Source organism: Balaenoptera acutorostrata, chromosome 2 (genome assembly GCF_949987535.1).
Source record: "Balaenoptera acutorostrata chromosome 2, mBalAcu1.1, whole genome shotgun sequence".
NCBI lineage: Eukaryota > Metazoa > Chordata > Mammalia > Artiodactyla > Balaenopteridae > Balaenoptera > Balaenoptera acutorostrata.
Window position 1 is genome coordinate 33508646 of NC_080065.1, and position 23434 is coordinate 33532079.

The 23434-nt window shown below is 36.3% G+C and overlaps 2 protein-coding genes across 6 annotated transcripts in view; one reads left to right on the forward strand and one right to left on the reverse strand.

Annotated features, from left to right (window-relative positions):
- Positions 1 to 1669: 1669 nt before the first annotated feature.
- LOC130707114 (uncharacterized) lies at positions 1670 to 22412 on the reverse strand. Its single transcript, XM_057540346.1, has 4 exons — positions 22387 to 22412; positions 6968 to 7051; positions 6376 to 6701; positions 1670 to 6284 (listed from the first exon to the last, which is right to left on the reverse strand). Exons 1-4 carry the CDS (start codon positions 22410 to 22412, stop codon positions 5707 to 5709), a joined length of 1014 nt encoding a protein of 337 aa, XP_057396329.1. The 3' UTR covers positions 1670 to 5706.
- Positions 6555 to 23434, forward strand: part of NIPBL (NIPBL cohesin loading factor) — a 203777-nt gene continuing 186897 nt past the window's right edge. For 4 of the 5 annotated variants that reach the window (XM_007192199.2, XM_057539730.1, XM_057539728.1 and 1 more), the window contains exon 1: positions 6555 to 6688. The gene's annotated coding sequence lies outside the window, so the exon portion shown is untranslated. Of the gene's footprint in view, positions 6689 to 21413; positions 21435 to 23434 lie in introns of those variants that run through there. The other variant, XM_057539727.1, reaches the window with a different exon arrangement.

The window sequence follows — 23434 nt, forward strand, 5'->3', positions numbered from 1 at the left end:
GACTTGGCTCCCTCTGCTGGTTAGTAATATAATTCCTTTCTTAGTTCAATAGGGTACATATTTGTATTGGTGAAATATTTGGGGTAAATAAGCTTTGGTTCAATAATTGAGTTCGAGATTTTCATGTCAGTTCTCTAGAAAATTTTGTGTTTAGCTAAGGTTTTAATCAAACTAGGTCTTAAACATCTATAATCAAAAGGGAGCTGGTATCATATGTCTGAAAAAAACCTTTCATTAACGCTCATCAACATTACAATACAGAAATCTATACTGAAATAAGGTGAAATGGTAATGAAATGTTTAAATTTTTCAAAATGTCTAAATTTTATTAAAACATTTCAGTATAACATAATTCTCATTTTCTGTTTGGTAGGTAGTTTTCATCCCACTGATCACAGTATATTGCCTCCCTTTTAATTCTATACACAATTCTCTCATTTTAAAATTTCCCCCTTTTAAATTCTGTACAGTTTTAAGTACATTTATTTAAATATAGATGAGCTAGGTGGCGAATGAAAGTTAACTATTTACTTAAAGTTAAGAAATTATTATTTACTTTGGCTAGAGAGAAAAACCTTATTCAAAGTTTGTTATTTTTCAGGAGGAGTTTCATTTTCAGGGAATAACTTGTTCGTATGATAATCACTTTGTGAAAGCAGCAGTTTGCTTTGCACTCCTATGACTAGTTAATATCTGTTTTGAGATTGAAGGGAAGGTGGGAAGAAACAGAAAAACATTTTTTGCCTTTTATTTATTATTTTGCTGTATTGGGCATCTGAGATTAGAAAATGTGCTACAACAAATCAGTAAGAAAATAGTTATGGACCTAAACGTACCAAATTTAGCTCCACTAGGAAAATAATTCCTTCTCACAACTTCAACCAAATTTGATGTTTCCATTGATACATAGTTTATTACCTACCTCTTACCTTAAGATCACCTTTCTGTAACCAATATCAAACTTCTCTAAAATATCCTAGTTCCTCCTCTAAAATTCCTCACTATTTCATAGGCAATCAGAACTTTCTAGCATTTTTCTTTTTCATTTTCTAAGGGGGGAAGTAAAGGAAAATCTGAATGGTAGATAAAACACTACTTTTTCTGGCCTATACCCAGAATAAAAAATATATTTTACAAGGTAACCCAGCACATGCACACACATAAATGGAATGAATGTTTATAAATACAGACTTTACCATGTGTGATGTACTCTTAGATTTTCTATTCTTTCCTCTATTTCAAATAAAAAACGCTAGTCTCAACCCATTGAATTTATTTCATGACCCATAATGGTACATGACCCAGTTTTTTTTTTTTTTTTTTTTTTTTTAAAGGATTTTCTTATTTATTTATTTATTTATTTATTTATTTTTGGCTGTGTTGGGTCTTCGGTTCGTGCGAGGGCTTTCTCCAGTTGCGGCAAGCGGGGGCCACTCTTCATCGCGGTGCGGGGACCGCTCTTCATCGCGGTGCGCGGGCCTTTCTCTATCGCGGCCCCTCCCGTCGCGGGGCACAGGCTCCAGACGCGCAGGCTCAGCAATTGTGGCTCACGGGCCCAGCTGCTCCGCGGCATGTGGGATCTTCCTAGACCAGGGCTCGAACCCGTGTCCCCTGCATTAGCAGGCAGATTCTCAACCACTGCGCCACCAGGGAAGCCCCATGACCCAGTTTTAAAACACTGGTCTAGAGGAGGTGCTTTGAAATGTGCATCATAAGCACTCCCTTCATACCTATTTTAGATGTTAAGTTTTTAATGGATTTTGTATTTTTCCTTCATTGATAAAATCTTTTTTTAAACAGTGTTGTTCCAGATTAGTTTAGTATTAAAATGCGTGTAGAGTTTAATTCTCTGGTTCACATTCAGCATATGCATAGGTTCCATTAAGATGAGGCTTTCATGATGATTTAATGACCCTAAATAATTTTATATTGAATTTATATTTCATAAGTGCACTTTTTGAGTGCCCTACAGTAATGCAATGCACAGTGAAACTTGCAATGTAGTATTAACACAGAACTAGTCACTTTGATCCAGGAACATAAGGCATAGCTACACAAAAATATAAACAACAATATAGGAAAGTCACAGGATTATAAATGGATAGCATGAATAATAAAATCTATGAATTTAGAGAAAATCCTTAATTAGAGGCGAGAAGGATTAATGAAAAGACAAAGCCTGTTCTCCAAGGCCAACATGAACTAAGTCATTCAGGGGAAAAACCATTCATTTCTATCATCTTAACAAAAATGGATAAGATATGTTGAATAACCTTCATAAACACTATCACAAATTTGATAAAGGTATTTACTTTGAGAACTTGAAATAGAAACATTTACAGACTATTTGATATTTTTGTACCTCACCTTCAAATCAACATCTATAATTAATACTTTGTCAAAGTTTAAGATAAAAATCATCCTAAAAGTAACTTTAATTATCCGATATGTGAAATAAGTTTGGTAGTTTGAAATAAACTACGAAACGTATATATATTACATGTCTATTTTTTCAAAATCTGTTCCTGTAGGTTAATTTTATCACTAACAAATGATAAAACTGGTAGACAAAATAATGAGAAGAAAATTATTTTCTAAAATTTTTTATTCCTATCATTTTATGGCAAATTGTATTTATCTTAAAAATATTTTCAATAAAAATAATTCATAATTTGCCAATTGTACCAATTCCTGTTGATGACATTCAGTAGTTAATACTTAAAATCCGTTTTAAAATATTTTATTAAATCTTTTGCAGTTTATTGATCAAGAATACATACGGGAATATCCAGGAATCTCCTTGGCAAATAAAATGAGTAGTGCAACTCAGTACTTAAAGCAAGGAGGCAATATTAAGTCGGATTTAAGGTTTACTGGGCTACCCTACACACTAAGAATTGATACATCAATGATCTAACAATGAAACATAAGCCCACCATAAATCAACTGATTTTGGACATAAAGGTTTTAAAATGTAAGAGCAAAATAAATAGATGGTGGTGAGGAAAATAATTATTAAGCAAACCCCCCCCCAAAAAACAAACACCAAGAAACAAAGCAATGAAATAGAGAAAACACTAAGATTCTATTAATAGTCTACACAAGATCTCAACTTGGATACTTAAATTTAGGCAAGCAAAACACTAATTGATTTAATGGAGAAATATCCTGATATGCATTGAAACAATTTCATTAATTCTATGATTTGGAAAAAATTGGTATAAACAATATACAAGTTAAAACACTTAAAAGGCAGGGACCCTGTCTATTTTTAATTCACTAATGTTTAGGAGGTGCCTATTGTAAAGCCAATTATAGCACCTAGTTAAGTCCTTAGTAAATAAATGAGGGAAGAAACTAAAAAATATGTAAAATTTTAAATTAAATGCTACAATAATGCCAAGACTTTCGTTACCTGGACATGCAAAATTATCAGCTTACCAGTAACATTTAAGGAAGTATATAAGAAGATAATGGTGCTTCTTTAAGCAAATTGAAATATTAGTATTTTGAAAATGAACAAAAAACATATTCTGAACCACCCATATATTAAAGCTATTCTTTAAGATTAAAAGGTACACTTATAATGAACAAACGGATTTACTAAACAGTGTCTAATTAATTGTATTAATGGTTATAAAATACCTTTTCTTGTCCAAAAATTCCATACATGAAATATGATTATTTGTAATATCACTGCCAAAGGCTTATAGCATAGTTGTTAGTTTCCTGGCATTTGTATTTTAATTTCAAAGCCCTGTTTATCCAACCACTAGAAAATAAAAATTCTCAATTTGTTTCAGTTTTCAAAAATCATTTATCAATTAATTTATTGGTATACCTGGTACTTATCATAAAGTAAATGTAAATGAACAGCAAACTAAGAGGTGAATTAAAATATCCACACTAATAAGCCTGACCTCAGCATTCACTGAACCTTTTCTTCAGAAGGAAACTGTAAAAATAAATCTCACTAGCGTTTGCTTTGCTTGACAGCATAATTGAGTAGTAACCGAAGTAGCCATATGTGGTCCTTTAAGCCTCAGAAACACAGCACCTTTTGAATCTTTGTGCCGGGCACACATTTTGTGCCCGATAGATACTTGCTGAATGAACTTTTACAGTAGTGCTGGATTTGGGCTAAGCCAACCAAATTTTCAGAATTCAATTTAGTGATTAAATGATTAAACGTTTGCAAGAAAGAGGACAGACTGGATGAAGAACGCAGTTTGTCATTCAGGAAGAGAGCAAAGCTAACTGCCCCAGTACGCATACGATCATATAATCCAATAATGCACTGTCCTCTAGCAAACCCATTTACAGAAACCCAAAAACAAATAATTATCACAGTTTGTGGGCTTCTGGTGTTGTTGTGGACGGCCTTCAATGTCTAGAAGTAGTACCGTTTCCTAGAACTTTATAATAAACTTGCATTTTTTTCCCTAGGTTTTTTTTTTCCCCCCCACAAATCTTTCATAAAGTTCTCTGTAGTGTGTAAGTATATACATATGTAAGGGACAGAGTTCAGAAACTGGTGTATGTGTGGGTGGGGTCAGGGCCCTTACAATCGTCATTCATTCATTAACCAAATATTAAGCATCTACTGTGTGTCAGGAATTATTTTCTCCACAAAACACCAGTGGAGAAAAAAAAACCTCGCCCTCCTAGAGCTTAACGTTATTCTGTTGGTTAAAACAGATAACGAGATAAACATGTAAGATATGTAGAACGCCTGAAGGATAAAAATGGGGAAAAGGGACCGGGAACTTGCAGTTTAAAGAGTGGCCACGGAGCCCCGAGGACACAGTTGAGCAAAATCCTGAAGGTGAGGCAGCAAACTCTGTGGTCCTTGGGGAAGGAGCCTGGCCCAAGGAAAAGCCAGGACAGACGTCTTGCCTGCAAGGCGGCCGAGGCAGCCTCCCCCCGCCCCACCGAGCGCACCTCCTTTAGGCCGCGGTCAAGGCTTTGGCTTTTACTCCCAGCTAAACAATGGCAGGGTCTAGAGTAAAGGAGTGACAAGATCTGATTTAGCCCTTCGAGTGATGTGAGGCAAAAGGAATAACCTGTGGGGAAAATTTTCCTGTTTACTTTCAGCGTACCGGTACATATGCATATATAATTAACATACCATTTAAGTAAACTCATGAAAATATAACACAAATTTCGTCCCGTTTGAGTAAAATTCGCTTACCTATGCACTTTTTACCTGAAGAAAAGCCCCCTTTTAATGTACAGAAGTAAACTTAATAGTGACCTGTACGGTAAAGTTATTTCACGTGTTTCAGTCAGAGACTACAGGAGGCTTGGAACTGTACACATAATCACATTTGTACTCCAGCCTTGGCCAGTACCTCACTGTTTCGAACGTAAAGGAAAACGAAGTCTGAAACCGGCTGGCCCTAGGCCCCCCCGCGGCCCGCACTCCGCCGGCTCTCCCCGCGTGCTCGGCTCCACCCACACCTAGAGGGGGGCGCGGACCGGCTCCTCGCTCGAACAGCGTCGCCTACAGGCCCTTCTCCCGACTGCTAGGCAAGAGCCAAAACCACCGGCAACAAAATGCAAGACCAGAAAAGACCACATATTTCCAGAAATATATGCATCACAAACATGGTTCCATTTCAGTCCAGCTGAGAATCTTCGTCTCCTCCATGCGTTGCGTTCTCACTCCTCAGAAATAATGCAGAGACGGGCGTAAAGTCTGGCCTCTCAAAAGGAGAGAAAGGTGTACAATACGATACATCCATCCACCCGGCTGCAGGGACACCATTTAAAAAATGCTCGGTCGCCGTCGGATCGCGGGCGTCCTCTACGTGGCCGCCCCGAGCTCGGCTCCCGAGAACTAAAGACGAGCAGCTGGGGCGGCGTGCGCGGGCTGCAAGACGGTCCTGGCCTGAGCGCCCCCCACGCACGCGACCACCACCGAACTCGGGCCGCGCTCCGGTCGGCCTCCAGGAAAATAAAGACCGGGAAGACCCGGCCTGCCCGTGCCGCAGCAAAAACGCCGCTCCGCAGGATCGACACTAAAAGGCAACATCCACAGCCGCCCTGAGGAGAAGGGCGCAGAGAAGAGCCGCCGACGCCTCGCTGCCGGCCGCCGCCCGGCCCCGGGTGCGGTGCGGAGCGGAGCGGGCCGTGCGCTGCGGCGCAGCCGAAGACGCGAGCCGAAGTGGCGGCGGCGGCGCGGCGGTGGCGGAAGTGGAGTGGGGAAGAGGGGGTGGTTGTTAGTGTTTGGCGCCGGCGGAGGGAGTCATTCCTGCAGCTGCACTTCCGGTCGGCATTTTGTTCTGAGAGGGAGAGACGAAACGAGAGAGACACACACACAGGGCTCCTTCCCCCCCCGCCCTCCCCCCCCTCCCTCCGTCGGTACCGACTCACCCGACACCACCAAGCCGCAGGGAGGGACGCCCCCGCCGACTGGAGGATTGGTTCCCGGGCCGGCGGCGATGCCCCCCCGGTAGCTCGGGCCCCCGGTCGGGTGTTTGTGAGTGTTTCTATGTGGGAGAAGGAGGAGGAGGAGGAAGAAGAAGCAGCGATTTGTCTTCTCGGCTGGTCTCCCCCCGGCTCTACATGTTCCCCGCACTGAGGAGACGGAAGAGGAGCCGTAGCCACCCCCCCTCCCGGCCCGGATTATAGTCTCTCGCCACAGCGGCCTCGGCCTCCCCTTGGATTCAGACGCCGATTCGCCCAGGTAAATTCCTGCTCTTTATTTCGGCGGCGGCGGCGGCGGCGGCGCCAGGTCCTCAGCGTCTCTCCTCCTCGCTCCCCTCCCCGCCGTTTCCTTAGCGGCCCCAGGTCTCCTCCACGGGCGAGTCTAGAGTTCGCTCCTCTCTGGTGGCAGCCGCCCTGGGTGGCGGTGGTTTGGTACCCTCTCCCGGCCGGCTCCGGTGGCGGGGACTGGGCTCCTGCCGGGCGGCCGGGGAGGCGTAGGCCCGGCGGAGAGTGCAGGCCGCGGGCCAGCGGAATCTACTTGAGCTCGGGGATTAGGAGAGCTTCGGGCTGAGCGGAGCTACTGCTGGTCGGTGACAGGCCTCGCCCGGGAGAAGAGCCGTAGCTAGTGAGGAGGCGGAAACAATACAACTAACAGCAAATGTGCCTTGACCGTCCCCATATTTACAACTTTCCTGGTCCGGGAGTGGGGAACGTCCCAGCGAAACAAACAACCCCCCTTCTTCCCCCTGTGACCCCATGAAGGGAGGAAGTAGTTTCAGTTAGTGAGACAAATGTAAATACTCAGACTCGGATCCAGTGGTAATTCTTTTCCTGTGTAAAACTTGTTTGGACGTTGGAAAGTTAATAAAGACTCATTTTCTTTTTAAAAAGAATTAAGTCGTCCACATGAATATTTCATATAGGAACCCGTAGTGTGGTAGACACTGCATATGACCCCCACCCACGCAAAGAGCTTTTATGTTGCTGTTTGACAGTGTGTTGCACATGGACTTTTTATTCAAAGACAAGTATAAAGTACTTGACAGGTTTACCCTGCCACTTTATATTTGTGTGCGTTGTATAAGGACAGTTTTAAACGATTATACATAACACACTTAGGTACTTCCTGATCTAAACGTGTAGAAGCTTAAAAAAGATTTTTTAAATGTTCTGAGAGTTGTGCTGAGATACAGGTACAACCAATTTTCTTTAGAAGGATAGAAATTAAGTTATGCTTAAAATCCCTGGGAGGTTAAAAAAAAATGTAGAAGGTGCCATCCTTTCATGTCTGGGCAGATCTTCTTGAGGTCGCAGGATTGTCATTGGCTGTTTGTGCCCATGATGTTTGACTGTGTAATGAGAGAGGTGTCATTTTAATAGGTCAAATGTATCTGTAAATGCTGGAGAAAAAGATCAGTTCTATCTTAAATTCTAGTTCGCAAGTAAGTTAAGTGTTTAGGTCTTGCTTATGGAGGCGTTGGTAATGTAGGTTGGCATAAGGGAAAAACCAATTTAAAAGTCCTCAGCCATACAAGTTGCACAGAAAAATAAATGTACCTGGGTTAGACTGTTTTGATAGTTTGTCTCATAGTCACTGAAGGAAAACTTTCATTGCTTAAAATGAAGCGACACTGATCAGAAAAGTCCCTTGTTTTATTAGTGGGTGTTAACATTGGTTCGAATTTTTTGTGTCTCATTGAATTATTATTGTCATTGTAGAATAAGTAACTTTTCTGAAGGTTGTTTTTGAGTTTGGCCCTCTGCTTAAAATAAATTGTTCCACATTTCCTGCAAACGTATGGATGAATGTTAAAAAGAGTGAAGTTAATATAGCTGTCACGTACGAGGCATGTTTTTAATGCTATAAATCCGTGTAGTAGTCAGTAGCGTGTCCGTGATTTGTATTGGTCAGGGAGCAGTTTGAATTTTAAAAAGCCTGAAGCTCCTGCTGAGCCCCAATCCCGGCCTCCCTCCCTCCCACTAATCTCCCATTCCTGTCTTTGTGCTGCCTGCTCCTGTTAGACACTGTTTGCTACAGGGCCTCAGGCCTACACTGGGTGGGGGGCACGCGAATGGGGGCTGGGGAAGGGGGGGGGAAGAATACAGAAGGTAGGAACAGTTCACTTCTTAAGCGGAGGATTTGGGGGTGGGAGGCGGGGTAAGGGCTTCAATGTAAATGTTTAAAAGGCCCTTATATGAACCTGCGATTGTCTTTACAACTTTTATTTAAATAAAATACTGAGATGTATGTCAAGGGATGAACATACTTCTTCTAAAGGTAATGGAAAGAGGAGTTCCGCTTGCTTAGTTTTCATCAACAGGAACAACTTATCTTTAGCGTTTTATATAGTTAAAGGGAGCTTCCTTACACAGATGTTTAAATCAGTATATTAGATATCTATTTATGTGACTAATTTTTTATTGTGACTTTGGAATTAAAGTGAATTAGTTCCTATCAGACCTTATTTTCCTAATTCTACATATTTAGTGATATGTAAGTAATATAGGTTGTGTGATAGCTTTCGTTCAGATACCATAAATATTTCTTTAAATTACATTGAAAATATTTTTTGTTTAGTCCAAACCAATTAAATAGATTATTTTTAAAGGAGACATTGTTAAACTTGAGTATAACCTAAACTTGAAGTTTACATTTTTGATAACTTAGTTGGAAGGAATAATTTGTGTTTCCCTAGAGATTATGAATAGTCTGCTCTACCTCCCCTGTATTGGTCGGGATAGTCACCAGTGGCTAATCTTGTATTTCCATTTTTTTTTTTTTTAATTCAGCGAAAGGAAACAACTATAAGTGTTCCAGAAATCTTATAATGCTGGTTATATTATAGGATAAATATTTTATAATATACTTAGAGGAAATTTCAACAGTATGGTTTATTGTTTCTTTTGAGTCTTCAGAGTTACCAGTAACTTATAATAATTACTTGAAAAGAAAGTAGTTTTAAAGTATATCATGAAAGTCTAGTAAATCAAATTAAAGTTGAATGGTAAATAATTACTTCTATTGTTTTGAGATGAGTATATTGGGTGCTTCCTTTTGAAAGCCATTCAACAAATTTGTTTACTAAAGTTATTCGAAAGCTTTTTGAACCTGTGCTACGGATCATTATAATACTGTCCACTTTTAAGAAGAAAAGAGTTATCTTCGAAGAAAGACTATTTCAGATTCTCTTTGGGGATGAAAAGTGAAAGTTTTCAGTATGGTAGTAAGCCTAGTTTTGGTTTTCTGCATAATGATCATTATTAAATTTCAAAAATATTATGAGCAAAGCTGTACCAATTCAAACATGAAGTTTTCTTTATTTGGAGCCAGGCTACCCAACTCAAACATGTATTTTCTAAGGCTTCCTAAACTAATTCCATATTTAATTTTTTGGTACCAATTCATCATCAAACTGCTATAGAAACATTTGAACCCATCTGTGTTGTATTTTGACATACTCTATTGTGGTATTTTTACTCTCCCAAAATAAGGTGTAAAAATTAACAGTAAAGAGTAAATAAAAACTAAAGAGTTTGTGTTTTACACAGTTTCATTTAACTTTCCGCACTCTGTTGCTTATTAGGAAAAGCATAATTTGTAAGTAATTCTGAAATTTTTTAAATAATGTAAAATTTCAGTTTTATATAAAGTGACTGGGAAGACTGAGGTAAATAAAAATTCTTTTCATAGAAATGTAACTTCAATTCCGTTTATCACATTTATTTGCCATAAAACGAATAGGAAATTACTGACTAGGAACTTTATAGAAGCCTGGTAATTAAGTGTTTAGTTGACATCTTTAATATCCTGAGCATACTAAGTTGGCTTTGGTGGTAATGTATGGTCTTATGTAGCTTTTAAAAATCATTTAAAAATATACTTTTTGAACAAAGTTTTTTTCTATTTTTAGCAGGTGTCAATAATTATTCTCTGTATTTTTAAATTGGTCCTTTTTCAGGGTGACCTGAGTTCATTCATAAATATTCTCATTTCCCTGCAAGGTAAATGACCAGCATGATTTCCATTTTTTGATGAAAAACTCAGAGGCCACATGATTTGTAGAGATTCATGTAGTGACTCAGTGGGAGATTAGGTATTCTCTGACTCTTAATAGTTTCTTATTAGATTATGTTGCTTTAAGAAACCTGTGAGCTTTGGTCATGAAGCTAGGTATTGCTCAGTGCTGACACTGATACCATTTGTGATTTTTTCCAATTATCTGAGTCCAAGGTGCTTTTCTCATCTCCATAGAGAGATATGATACTTGTCTTTTGGTTGTATTTTCCTGGTATGAAAATAGTACTTTTACATTAGAAATCTTGACCTTGTGTGTATATATTTGGTGTTCAGGTGATTAAGTTTATTTACATATGTCCTTCTTCAGGAGTGTAAGTGAATTAACTGTATGTGTAGTAAATAATGACTCCTTAAAGTTTTATTCTTACTGTGTTTTTCAACTACTAGAGTGGAATTTTAGTGTTTCTATTTGATTTAAATGCAATTTTAAACACCAAATCTGCAGTCAGTTTTAATGAATTGAGTTTTGTCAGATTGCATTATGTTTTAAGGCAGGTTTCTTTCTATTCCCAAAGTGATATTACTAGGAGACATCATTTCTTGATAACAGCATTGCCAGCTAGGTAAGATTTTGAGGGGTTATTATTTGCCAGGAATTGTGTTAACGTATATATGACCCCCCCAATATTATCTCATTTAATTCTGCTAACAGGCTCATGAAATAGAAACAATTATCATCCACAATTTACGGATGAAGAAACTGAGGCTGAAAATGTCAGAAAATTGTCTATTGTCTTATTAGTATGATCAGTCTGATTTATATTTGTTCTTAAGGACTTAGGATTCCACATTTCTAGTTTTAGTAAGTTCTTAATATTATCCTTTAGTTGCTCAGTTGAATCAATACTTAAAAGTCAGGTAGTCAAGGAAATTATGTACTTCAGGCAAAGAACTAAAATAGAATCCAGACTATATATGCTATATATATTAATGATAATTTCAATAATTTTGAAGTCAGCACATCTTTACTATCTTACATTTTAATTTTGAGTTTGTTAATCTGAATTTTTTACTTCTTTTAAGTTTTTTATATTGAGTTGAAACTGTCAAAGCATCTTTTTAGAAAGGGAAAATTGAGCTTTAGAGTAATTTTATTCATAGAAATGTATATGACCAATTTGTACTGTAGTAGATGAATCTATAAATTAGTATGACTGGTACTTTTTAAAAATTCCAGTATTTATATAGCCAAAGAATGTGGATCGTTTTGAAGTTCTCAGCTTGGGAAGTTGTGCACTTATTCCAGAGCTGTTGCCATTACATACACTTTTATGGGGATTCCTTTAGTGAATACCTTTATAGACCTTGAACTAGTATTTTTTTATCAGCCTTAATGGCATACATTTATCTTCAGGGGTGAATTTGAATTTTAGAGACAGTAAAAAAGTAATTTAGAACTTAGTTTAGGAAAGCTAAGATTTAAGATCTCTTTTGTGTCAGGCATTGTGTTGAGTACCTTACATTTGTAATATGTAATATTACTGAGTGATTCCCATGTGCCAAAAACTGTGCCAGGGGCTTTATATGGATTTTCTCAATTCTTCAAGGTATAGTATGAGTTTGGTTATATTTACTACTCTAAGATATTTGAGAAAACTGAAATATAGAATGATTAAGTGACTAAGGTCCCACAGCTAACAAGTGGAAGAAAGTGGAGAAAGGACTCCAGAGTTGATGCTTCACCCACCAACCTTAACCACTATACTGATTATCGTGATTACCTCCCAACTATCCAATGAGGTTAGTGATAATGTTCTCGTTTTACAGACAAGGAAGTTGAAGCTCATCATGTTTAATAACCTGTCCAAGGTGGCAAATCTAGACAGTGTTAGAGATAGGATCCCAACTCAAATATGTCTAATTCTAAAACTTCTGTTCTTTCCATTCTACCACTCTGTCTCTTCAAGATTTATAATACTTTTTTTTTTGTTTGTTTTTTTGATAAAAAGAGTAGGCTTGATTATAAAGTAGTGAGACTTGTTTTTCTTGTGTGGCTTATAAAGCGATCCTATGGCTTAAAAAGAGGAATTCTAAAGTTTTTTGGTCAGTTATAGCTGATTCATTATCTGATTACAGTCTTTTAAAACATACCTTGTTAACTTTACACTATATAAAATATACAAAATGTTTCTATGTACAGATGTGCATTTAAATAGAATATTGACGTTAAATATAATGCATGCTGTATTTTTTGAAAGTGTGGAAAAGCCACTTTATTTTCATAATATTGTGATTCTTGAATTATTTTTTATAAAAACGTTAAGCATTAAAAAATATTCTCAAGAATACACTAAATTTTTAACATAATTAATGTAGGTAAATTTTTTTGCCATCTTACGTGTGTGTAACATCATTTAACATGATATAGCAAACTCTTAAAATTTTCGTTTGTATGTATTTGCCTTTTGGCAGAAAGGAAAAACTTTAACAGGATGGAAAAACATAGAATTAGCAACATTGATTAATTTATTTATTAAAATAATTTTGTATACTTTTACCTCTTCTGAGAAATTCAGAAGCTGTGACATAATTTTGAAATACTGGATTCCTTTTCGTTAGAATGAACACATTTGGGTCACTTATACTCTCAATTCTTTAGTCTTGTGCCAATAAAATGCATATGTACTTCACAAGTACTGTTTTTTAAAAATAGTCACTGATTCTAGATACCTTAAAAACTAACAGTGCTTGAAACACTGATGAATTATTAAAACTCAAACTATAGTTTACTGTAAAAATATTAATATTTATGATGATATATTTAATTTTTTAATTTACAAACAAACAAGTCCTTGAAATTAGTCCTAGTAAGGAAATAGGAGTTTTTCAACACTGAGTTTTCTCAACACTGCTACTTGGCAACCCTTTCAGGATTTTATTTTATTTGTTCTTTTGCTTGGTTTTTTCCTATATTTGCTATGTTTTATTTTATTTGTTTTTTTTTAATTGAAATAATAGTTGATTTACAATATTGTGTTAGTTTTAGGTGTACAGCATATTGATTCAGTAGTTTTGCAGATTATATTCCATTATAGGTTATTATAAGATAATGGGTATAATTCGCTGTGCTATCCTGTATATCCTTGTTGCTTATCTATTTTAACCCTTTCAGAATTTTAAAATCTGCTTTTAGTGTTCTTTGTCTGATAAGATTGCCAGTTTCTACCTAAAGGAATTGATGATCTGAGTATAGGCTATACATAATTTAGTTTTTCTTTGGTAATGACCAAATTGAAATTTTACATGGGTATATATTGACCCTAACTCCCATTAAAAAAAAGTACTATTCTTAAAAAATTGTTGCACATAACATAATCTTTTTCCCAGGGTTCTGCCTATGTCTCAGAAAACTCTTAAGGTTGAAAGTTGAAATGTAATGGCCTAAAAGCTACTGTTATCATTTTTTTCCCTTTGAGAAAAGAATTAAGAATCCAGTATTCATGCTGTAATCTACTCCAAGTTATCCTGAAAGACATATATGTAGACATATGAAAGACATATGTAATATTTCCATCACCCCCAAAAGTTCCCTTATATCCTTTTGTAATCAGTTTCCTACCCCTAGTCTAGCCTCTGACAGCCAGATCTAATTTCTGTCCCTATAGTTGTGTATTTTCTAGAATGTCACATAAATGGAATCATATAAGCTTCTGTGTCTGGTTTCTTTCACTTAGCATAAGGCTTTTGAGATCCATCCATGTTGTTGCCTGTATTAGTAGTTTGTTGGTATCTGAATTTTGAAATTGAATTTGATATACTCTTTAACTTTGGTACTACCCTGTCAAAAAATACTTTGAACGGTTTTAGATATTTGTCTCAGATTTTGCAGCTGCTTTATTATTGGACATAATTTTACTTGCCCATGTTTACCCCTCAACTCCAAAAATCTTGTAATTTACATTACTGTTGAGTGGCATGCATTTATACTAGTTAATTCTGTTAGGTTAGATGCTCTACCAAGTAGGTAAAATAGACATTGCCCTCTTTTTCATCATAATTAAAATAGGTAGCATCATGTATTTTGAACATACAGCACATAGAAACTGGAACAATGGTGCAGTGATAACTTATCCAGAAATTGAGTTTACACTTTAGTATAAAATTGCTGTTTATACTAAAAATAGAGCATAGGTTATAGTGAAGAACAGTCATTGCTTCTCCTCTAATGCTTAAAGTTAGAGAAGTAGTGCTATTTACTGAAAGTTGGGGCAGATAATGATGAAAAAGAGTTATTTTATTTGACCACCTATTTTGTTCCCCCTCCCTCCTCCCTTTTTGAAACCGCTTTCTCTCTTGGGTTCAAGGATATCAGTCTCTCATTTGTAGACTCTTTTTGCTAGCTCTTCCATCTCTGCCCACTCCTTAAATATTGGTATTCCCAAGGTGGTTCTTCAACCTTCATTCTGTTCTCTCTTCCTATTGATTTAATCTATTCATTTGACTTTTTTTACATGCTGATGACTCACATATCTATCTCCAGAATATAATTCTCTTCTGAGACACATCCAGCTGTCTTACCAGGCACCTCCTGATGTCCCATAAATACTATAAATTCAAAAGTAGTGTAGAAATCTGAACTCATCTGTCAGTTCGTCCCTAACCTTATCCCCTCCCACTCAAAAAGAAAAACTATTCTTAGAACTATGTGAAGTAGGTTAATGTTCCCATCATTAACTCAAGTTGCCTAAACTAGAAACTTGGTGATAATGCTTGACCCTTCTTCTTTAGTGTATCTCCAAATGAGTTGTTTACCCAGTTGTTTACCCATTCATAGCACCTCCCTGAATATCACTTGAATCCATCCCTCCTTTACAGTTTGATTCTGAGAGTGGGCTTGTACGTACAGCTTGTTGGATGGAATAACTTACAGCATTTTAAGAAAGATTTAGAGGTAATTGTGAAAGATGTATTTAGTGTTAGGATACGTTTTGCTCATATGCTTGGGCTCTGATGTTTAAAATTAAGGTGTAACTTTCAGTACCTTTCATGTTTTTTTTTTTTTTTTTTTATTAAAGATTTATTTATTGATTGATTGATTACTATGTTGGGTCTTCGTTTCTGTGCGAGGGCTTTCTCTAGTTGCGGCAAGCGGGGACCACTCTTCATCGCGGTGCGCGGGCCTCTCACTATTGCGGCCTCTCTTGTTGCGGAGCACAGGCTCCCGACGCGCAGGCTCAGTAGCTGTGGCTCACGGGCCTAGTTGCTCCGCGGCATGTGGGATCCTCCCAGACCAGGGCTCGAACCCGTGTCCCCTGCATTGGCAGGCAGACTCTGAACGACTGCGCCACCAGGGAAGCCCCCTTTCATGTTTTATAGCTTAAATGTCAATGTCTTCTGTACCCATTTCCATATCTAAAATCCAGAACTTCTTACTTTAGAGCCCAGTGTATCAAGTAGAACAGTTTGAACTCAGTCTTCTTTCCATACCTTACTTTTAGAGCACTACATTTCATGGATGTGTACGTTCATTTAAATACTGCATGTTTATGTGTTCAGGGGCAGAGTCTGAATTGAGAAAAAAATGAGAATGTAGGAGCAAAGGAAGGCTTTTTAATTGACTTTCCTGTACTGTGGAAGCAACTTTACTTGAATAACATTTTCATTTTTATTGCAGGTAACAAAACTAAGGAAGCAAATGCAGTGGGGATATGATACTGTTCAGTTGCTAGGCATGCAAACATTTTTAATGGCAAGAGTCACATATACTGTAGCTGTATTACTTGTTTGTGAGTTTGGAAGTTGTTGCTCATGGTTTTGTATAACCTTGCAATGTTTCTTCCTTAGAATAAGTTATCTCCTTATTCCCCAGTTTTAACAGAAGGGTATGCTTAGAGTTACTGATTTAAATAACCCTAAGTATCTCTTGTGAAGGGCATCTTAAAATGTGATGCTATCTTGAAAAATGAAGTAAACATTTTCTTCACTGTATCTAGAATTTATAACTAAAGAAATAATAGGTGCTGTATTTTGTTCTAGTGCTAATTGCCATGTTTTTGAGAAAATGGGATCAATCCAAAGGCTGTTTACAAAGACTGACCAAGAACCTTGCCTAGTTATTGCGTTGTGGTGGCTTGCACATAGTAAGCATTCAACGAACAATTGTTGAATACATGAATTTGAATTATATTTTAGTTTTGAGATATAGGACTGATTGGAGTGACAGAAGATAGGTGGGGCTTGCTAAATATTAAGCAAATTTGATAGAAGAAAGGGAACACTGAGCCCGTAAAAGGTAGGACAGCCTTTAAAGCAAAGAATTGTGTAATTTAACTACTTGTATTTGGACAATTAGGTTTCTTTAGCTGGATAAGAGGAAGATCTATGTACAGAAGTGTTTTTGAATTCTTTCTATTCTTTTATTCCCACTCCAGTTTTGCTTCTGATTTCAAGTATTAGCTCTGGGCTTCCATCTTCAGTGGTAAGGGACAATGTAATAGGCTCAGAGATAAAATGACCTGCATAATCCAGATATGCATAGTAGGACATGGAAGGTGTTGGTGGGAAAGGGAGAGAGATATTATAGTTCTTCAATCGTTTCCAATTATTCATGGTTTTTAGCTTATGTCAAAGTGCCATTGTCCTCAGTATTGATGAGGGGGTCTGAACACTAGAATTTAAAACGACTTAGAGATTACAACATGCTTGTTACTATGCTACCTCGATGTTGAGCCATGTTGCCACCTGTGCTAATTATCATATGGTTTTAGTGATTCTGTTTTCAACTAGAAGATAGCCACCAAAATTCTAATGTTCTTTATAAAAATTTCATACTTTAGCAACTCTCCATTCCCTTAGTTTTCTTGGGAACCAAAACTACTTATAGTTTGCTGGTATGTTAGGTAAGGCTAAATTGTGGGATTTAGAGCTTAAAAAATTTTAAGAATCTCAAAGCTAAAGCTTTTCCCTCTCTTTTTTCCTTTAATTATAGAAGCAGTATGGAAAAAAACTGTATGCTATTTGGAAAATAGGAAAAATATATATATAATCTCATATTTTATGTTTTTCCCTACTAGGTTTTTAATAAAAATATTTATATGAATGTAATTATGGTTAAATATGTATTTACGGTATAAATATATGTACCTAGTCCTGTTTTCTCTTAAGGTTTTATCATAAAGATATTCCTAATTTTTTATATAGTGTTCATAAATATTTAAAATGTTACCCAACATTTTGTCAGTGGATAAACCGTAATTTTCTTAGTATTCTATTTCGGACATTTTACTTGCTGTCACTTCTTTCTGTACGAAAATGAGGCAGTGGAACATCTTTATATGTATAGTTTTTTTCCCCCTTTGGGGGCTTTATTCATTTAGAGTAGAATTCCGTTGGTGGTAGTTAGGCCAAAAGGTTTGAACCTTTCTGTGGCACCTAATATGTATTTCCAAAAATAGTTTTGCCCTTCCATAATCTTTATTTTCATTCGCGTCTTAATTCATTCAGTGAATTCATTTCTTTCCTATGATGCACCTTTCCTATTAAGATTATTCTTAGGTCATTTAAATGCTCATCTTCTCCACTGTTGTGGCTGTGGTCTCTTTTCAATATATTTTTGAACTTCTTCATAATAGAAATAATGGGTTTTTCAAACTGGGTATATCATTTGGAGGTATTATATAGTGAAATTAGCATAGGATCTAGTCTGAACTAGCTACTAGCCAAGTGACATTTAGACCAGTCATTAAGCCCATTTCTTCAGCTGTAAACTGAAGGAGTTCTCAGGTTTCAGGATTTTTGTGGACTAATAAAAACACAAAAGAAAGGGGAAAAAAAGGAATTTAGATAAGTGAAAGAAGAGAGTAGGTAGGTCCTAGAGATACAGTTATAGTTAAGGGATCATCAGTCTTTTATCTGCAGAAAAGTAGTAGGTAGATTTTAGATTGGAACATACGAAAAAGAAAAATCAGTTTTTTGGTAGGTCCTATTACTTAGACTTAATATTTGAGATATGAAACATCTAGTGTGATGTAGACTTGGCTGTGATCTCACATTCATTCTCTTGTTCATCAAACATCAAGTGTTTCCTTTATCTCAGGAACTATAAGGCATTACAAGTGGTGAAATAAAATATTTCACTCTTGCCTTCAAGGATCTTATAGTCTAATAATAGACAGATAAATAAAGATTTTGTTACAATATCAAGATTAACAAAGAGGATACAGTAGGAGCACTGAGGGGGATCACCTAATTTAGACTAGAGATGGTGTATAAAGTAAGTTTAGAAGGCCATTAATTAGACTTGGGAGTCTGGGGCAACAGTTTGATTTTGGAAACTGCAGATGCTTTGATTATTGGAGCATAGGGCTGGAAAAGGAGCGTGCCAAAAGTATTCGAAGCTACAGAGAGGGGTAGGGTCCAGATTATGAAGGAATGTATATGCCTTTAAGAATTCTGCATTGGCTTCTGAGTTGAGGATTGATTCTCAGTTTCATATTTCTGGGACTTGAAGTATGAAAGTTCCATTCACAGATCAGGAATATAAGAGGAGAAGGTTATAAGAATTGGAAGATGGGGTTGTAGAGGAAGGGAAGGAGATGATATTACAGTTTTAAGCATGTCAGTGGGACATTCAGGTTTGTGGTAGATATGAGAGTCTCAATACTTCAGAGCTGAGAAGACATTAGGCTTTTCTTTGGCAAAGTCATAATTATGAATTGGTCTATTAGGGAATTATTTTTATGAGGACATTTCTAAATCTTTGTAGACTTTTAAAAAGGATATGTAAAATTTAAGTTTAAAACCATGTTGAAATCCTAGAATTTCTTTTATTACCTTAACTGAGAATATCCAAGGCAATATTCAATTTATTGTTATAGTTCTCATATAGATATACAAATTAGAATTAGCATATAGCTTTTATTTATTTTATTTATTTTTTAACATCTTTATTGGAGTATAATTGCTTTACAATGGTGTGTTAGTTTCTGCTTTATAACAAAGTGAATCAGCTATACATATACATGTATCCCCATATCTCTTCCCTCTTGCGTCTCCCTCCCTCCCACCCTCCCTATCCCACCCCTCTAGGTGGTCACAAAGCACCGAGCTGATCTCCCTGTGCTATGTGCCTGCGTCCCACTAGCTATCGGTTTTACATTTGGTAGTGTATACATGTCCATGCCACTCTCTCACTTCATCCCAGCTTACCCTTCCCTCTCCCCGTGTCCTCAAGTCCATTCTCTAGTAGGTCCACATCTTTATTCCCGTCCTGCCCCAAGGTTCTTCATGACCTTGTTTTTTAGATTCCATATATGTGTGTTAGCATACGGTATTTGTTTTTCTCTTTCTGACTTACTAGCATATAGCTTTTAAAGCCAACATAAGTTGAATAACTTTTGGCTGCTTAATAAGAATACAGTCTACCAAACACTGTATCACTTTTCACATTTTGGATGGAATGGATATTAAAAAATTTAGTGACTTGGTCAAATTGTTGTAGATACTAATAGTTATTTGAAAATTTCTTTCAAGACTGACCTAGAAGATCTCTCCAAACAGTCTTAAATCAGGGTTAAAAGTAGTATTTAAAAAAAAATCTTACTTGGTTTAAATTACCAGAAGATAATAATACCGTTTCTTCTTATGGCTTTGTTTTCCAGTATATTGACTATTACTATGAACTTAGGATAACAAAATGAATGTTCTTGTATGACTATTTTCTATTGTATAAGGCTGTTCTTAGGGCCTTCCTGGTGTATTTGTCTATCCCACTTAATCTGAAGACTGCTTCTTTAGTTGGTTTTATACTAAATGCATACATATTATGAGATCTTTAGTGAGAGCTATGTTGCTTTGCTTATGAGGGGATTGTCTTTACAGATATAATGTAAGCCCTCCTTTTAGAATAATTAAATAAAAAATGAAAAGCAGTAGCTTTTCTGAAGTATTATATGCAGGAATAATTATGAAGGAATCAAACTGATTTATCAAAAATAATTTACCAGGTCAATATCAAAATGAAAATGAGTGCTTTCCTAGGATCTAAGTACATTTAAATAAATGTACTTTTTGGGTTTTTTTTTTTTTTTGGATTAGAGAGGTGGCGTGTCAGAATCACCTAGGGAACTTTTTCAAACTATAACCCTTTTATGGAGATGTAAGATAAGTTTTATAAGTTTCTCGATTAGCTAGTTCGTTAGTAATCATTCCACAAGAATTAATTGAATAACTGTTGTGCTGTCAGCAATGAATTCTAGGCATTTGATCATAGGAATTTTTTTCATCCTCGCTCTCAAAGTTTACATGGCTGCCTAAGAGATGCCTCTATTTTATTTATTTACTTTTTCTATTTCTATTTTATTTTTTTCTATTCTATAAAAATATCATCTGCGAGGCATAAAGGAGCAAGGAACCATGGTGAGCAGAGTTATTAATGACTTAAAATTAAAAATAGAGGTAGAATGGAGAGGTGTGTTGAATTCTGAAGAATGGAGTGGAGTTTCTGGTTATGAGAGAGAATGTAGTAGAATCGAGAAAAGAAGAGTAGCAGATACTACAAATGAATTTGGCAAAAGAATTAGTGAGAAAAATTGAAGTTAAAAACTCAAATACAAGTTAGCAACAGTACTTAGAATAAAATAAAAAATGATGAACTGACTGATCTGTTCGTAACGGTGGCTTATGTTTAAAAAGTTTACTCAAAAGTCAAAGTGCCTTATTTTGTATATGTTTGATATACACTCTTAACAAAGTGATGTGTAAAATGCTTGGAACTGTGCTGTGCACTTACAGTAAGTCCTCAGCGAATATTTGTTCTTTTTATTTGTTGACAGCTACCTTTCTAATTGGTGATTTGATGAAAAACATACTTGTCAAGTATATTTCTAAATAAAAGTCTGCGAGTTTGTGACATAAATTATTAGGAAGGTATTGGATAAGAAACAAAAAGTTATCACATCAACTCAAGTTCATCTGGTATTGAAATGTGGTAAGTACTTCACAACACAACTTGGCTATATACCCCAAATCAAGTGAAGTATCCCAAATAATAACTCTACTTATACAAGGAACTTGATTTAACTCATTCTGTTATCTAAAGTTAATTATGCCTCTAAAGGTATTGTACTATACTGCTGTGTATGGCAATATACATATATATACAATATATACAAATATATCCACTATATTTTGATAGCTCATTTTGTATTTTCCAGCTTCACATCTTTTAGTCAAAACATTTACCTCCTTTTCTCTCCATCTATCCAAATCCTACCTTCTTTCTATAAAGATCTTAGGGGTTTTGGGTAGTAATGGAGAGAAGTAGCATATTAGAGTCACCTGGGGTTTTTGTGGGTTTTTTTTTTTCCCCCCAAGCTTACATTTTCTCTCTTTGCTCTTGCCCCAGTTCATGTGATCTCTTCCTTTTCTAATACATACCTGTGTGTAGGAGTTAGTAATGTAAGTTATATGCTGACTCATCACATTTTCATATTGTATATCAAGCTACGGCTTATTTTGTTTCATTTTCACATTATATTATCAATCAGATTATAAACTCTTTGAGGGCAGGATCTGCCTGTGGTACCTTATAAAGTGTCTTGCCTGGAGCAGGCTTTTAGCAAGTGTTTGCTGATAAGTGGCTCATCTGAACTAGTTTGAAAAGGTTTGGAAAGTATTTCACATTCTTAAAAACCGTAAAATTCACTCTTTTAAAGTGTACAGTGGTAAAAATTCAGTGGTTTTTAGTATATTCACAAAGTTGTACAACCATCATCACTATCTAGTTCCAGAACATTTTCATCCCCTGGAAAAGAAACCCCATACCCGTTAGCAGTCACTCTCCATTCTTCCCACAGCCTGCGGCAACCACTATCTACCTTCTGTTGCTATGGATTTCCTTATTCATATAAGTGAAATCATATAATGTGGCTTTTTTGTACCTGGCTGCTTTCACTTGGTCATCCATGTTGTAGCATGCATGAGTAGTTAACTGCTTTTTATGGCCAAATAATATTCCATTGTGTGGGCATACCACATTTTACTTAACCTTTTGTCAGTTGATGGACATTTGGGTTGTTTTCACCTTTTGGCTATTATGAATAAAGCTTCTGTGTTTTCAGTTCCCCTGAGCAGATACATAGGAATGGAATTTCTAGGTCATATGCTAACTGTATGTTTAACTCTTTGAGGAACTGCTAGACTGTTTTCCAAAGAGGCTACACGGTCTTTACATTTCCGTTAACACTGAGGTTTACACTTTTTCTGCATCCTCTCTAATACTTGCTATTGTCTGTTTGAGTATAGCCATCCTAGTGGGTGTGCAGTGGTATGTCATTGTGGCTATGATTTTACTTTGGGCATCTTTTCATGTGCTTATTGGTCATTTATATATCTCTGGAGAAATGTTTATTCTAATCTTTTGCCCATTTTTAAGTTGGATTATCTATCTTTTTATTCTTAAATTATTAAAATTTTAATATATTGTGGATATGTGTCCCTTATCAGATGTATGATTTGCAAATATTTTCTCCCATTCTGTGAATTATCTTTTCACTTTCTTGATAGTATCCTTTGAAGTGCAAAAGATTTTCATTTTGTTGATGTCTGATTTATCTGTTTTATTCCTTTGGTTGCTTGTGCTTTTGATACCATGTTTAAGAAACCATTGCCTAATCCAAGATCATGAAGATTTACACCTATATTTAGTTTGAGCTCTATAAGTCTGATCCATTTTGAGTTAATTTTTTGCATATGGTATGAGGTAGGGATCCAACTTCATTCTTCTACATGTGACTATCCAGTTGTGCCATTAGAATATGTTGAAAAGACTGTTCTTTTCCCATTGAATGGTCTTGGCACCCTTGCCAAAAATTAATTTAATGTAAATATAAGAGTTTATTTCTGGACTCTCAATTTTATTCCATCAATCTGTGTGTCTTGCCTTTCGCCAATATCATGCTATTTTGATTACTGTAGCTTTGTAGTAAG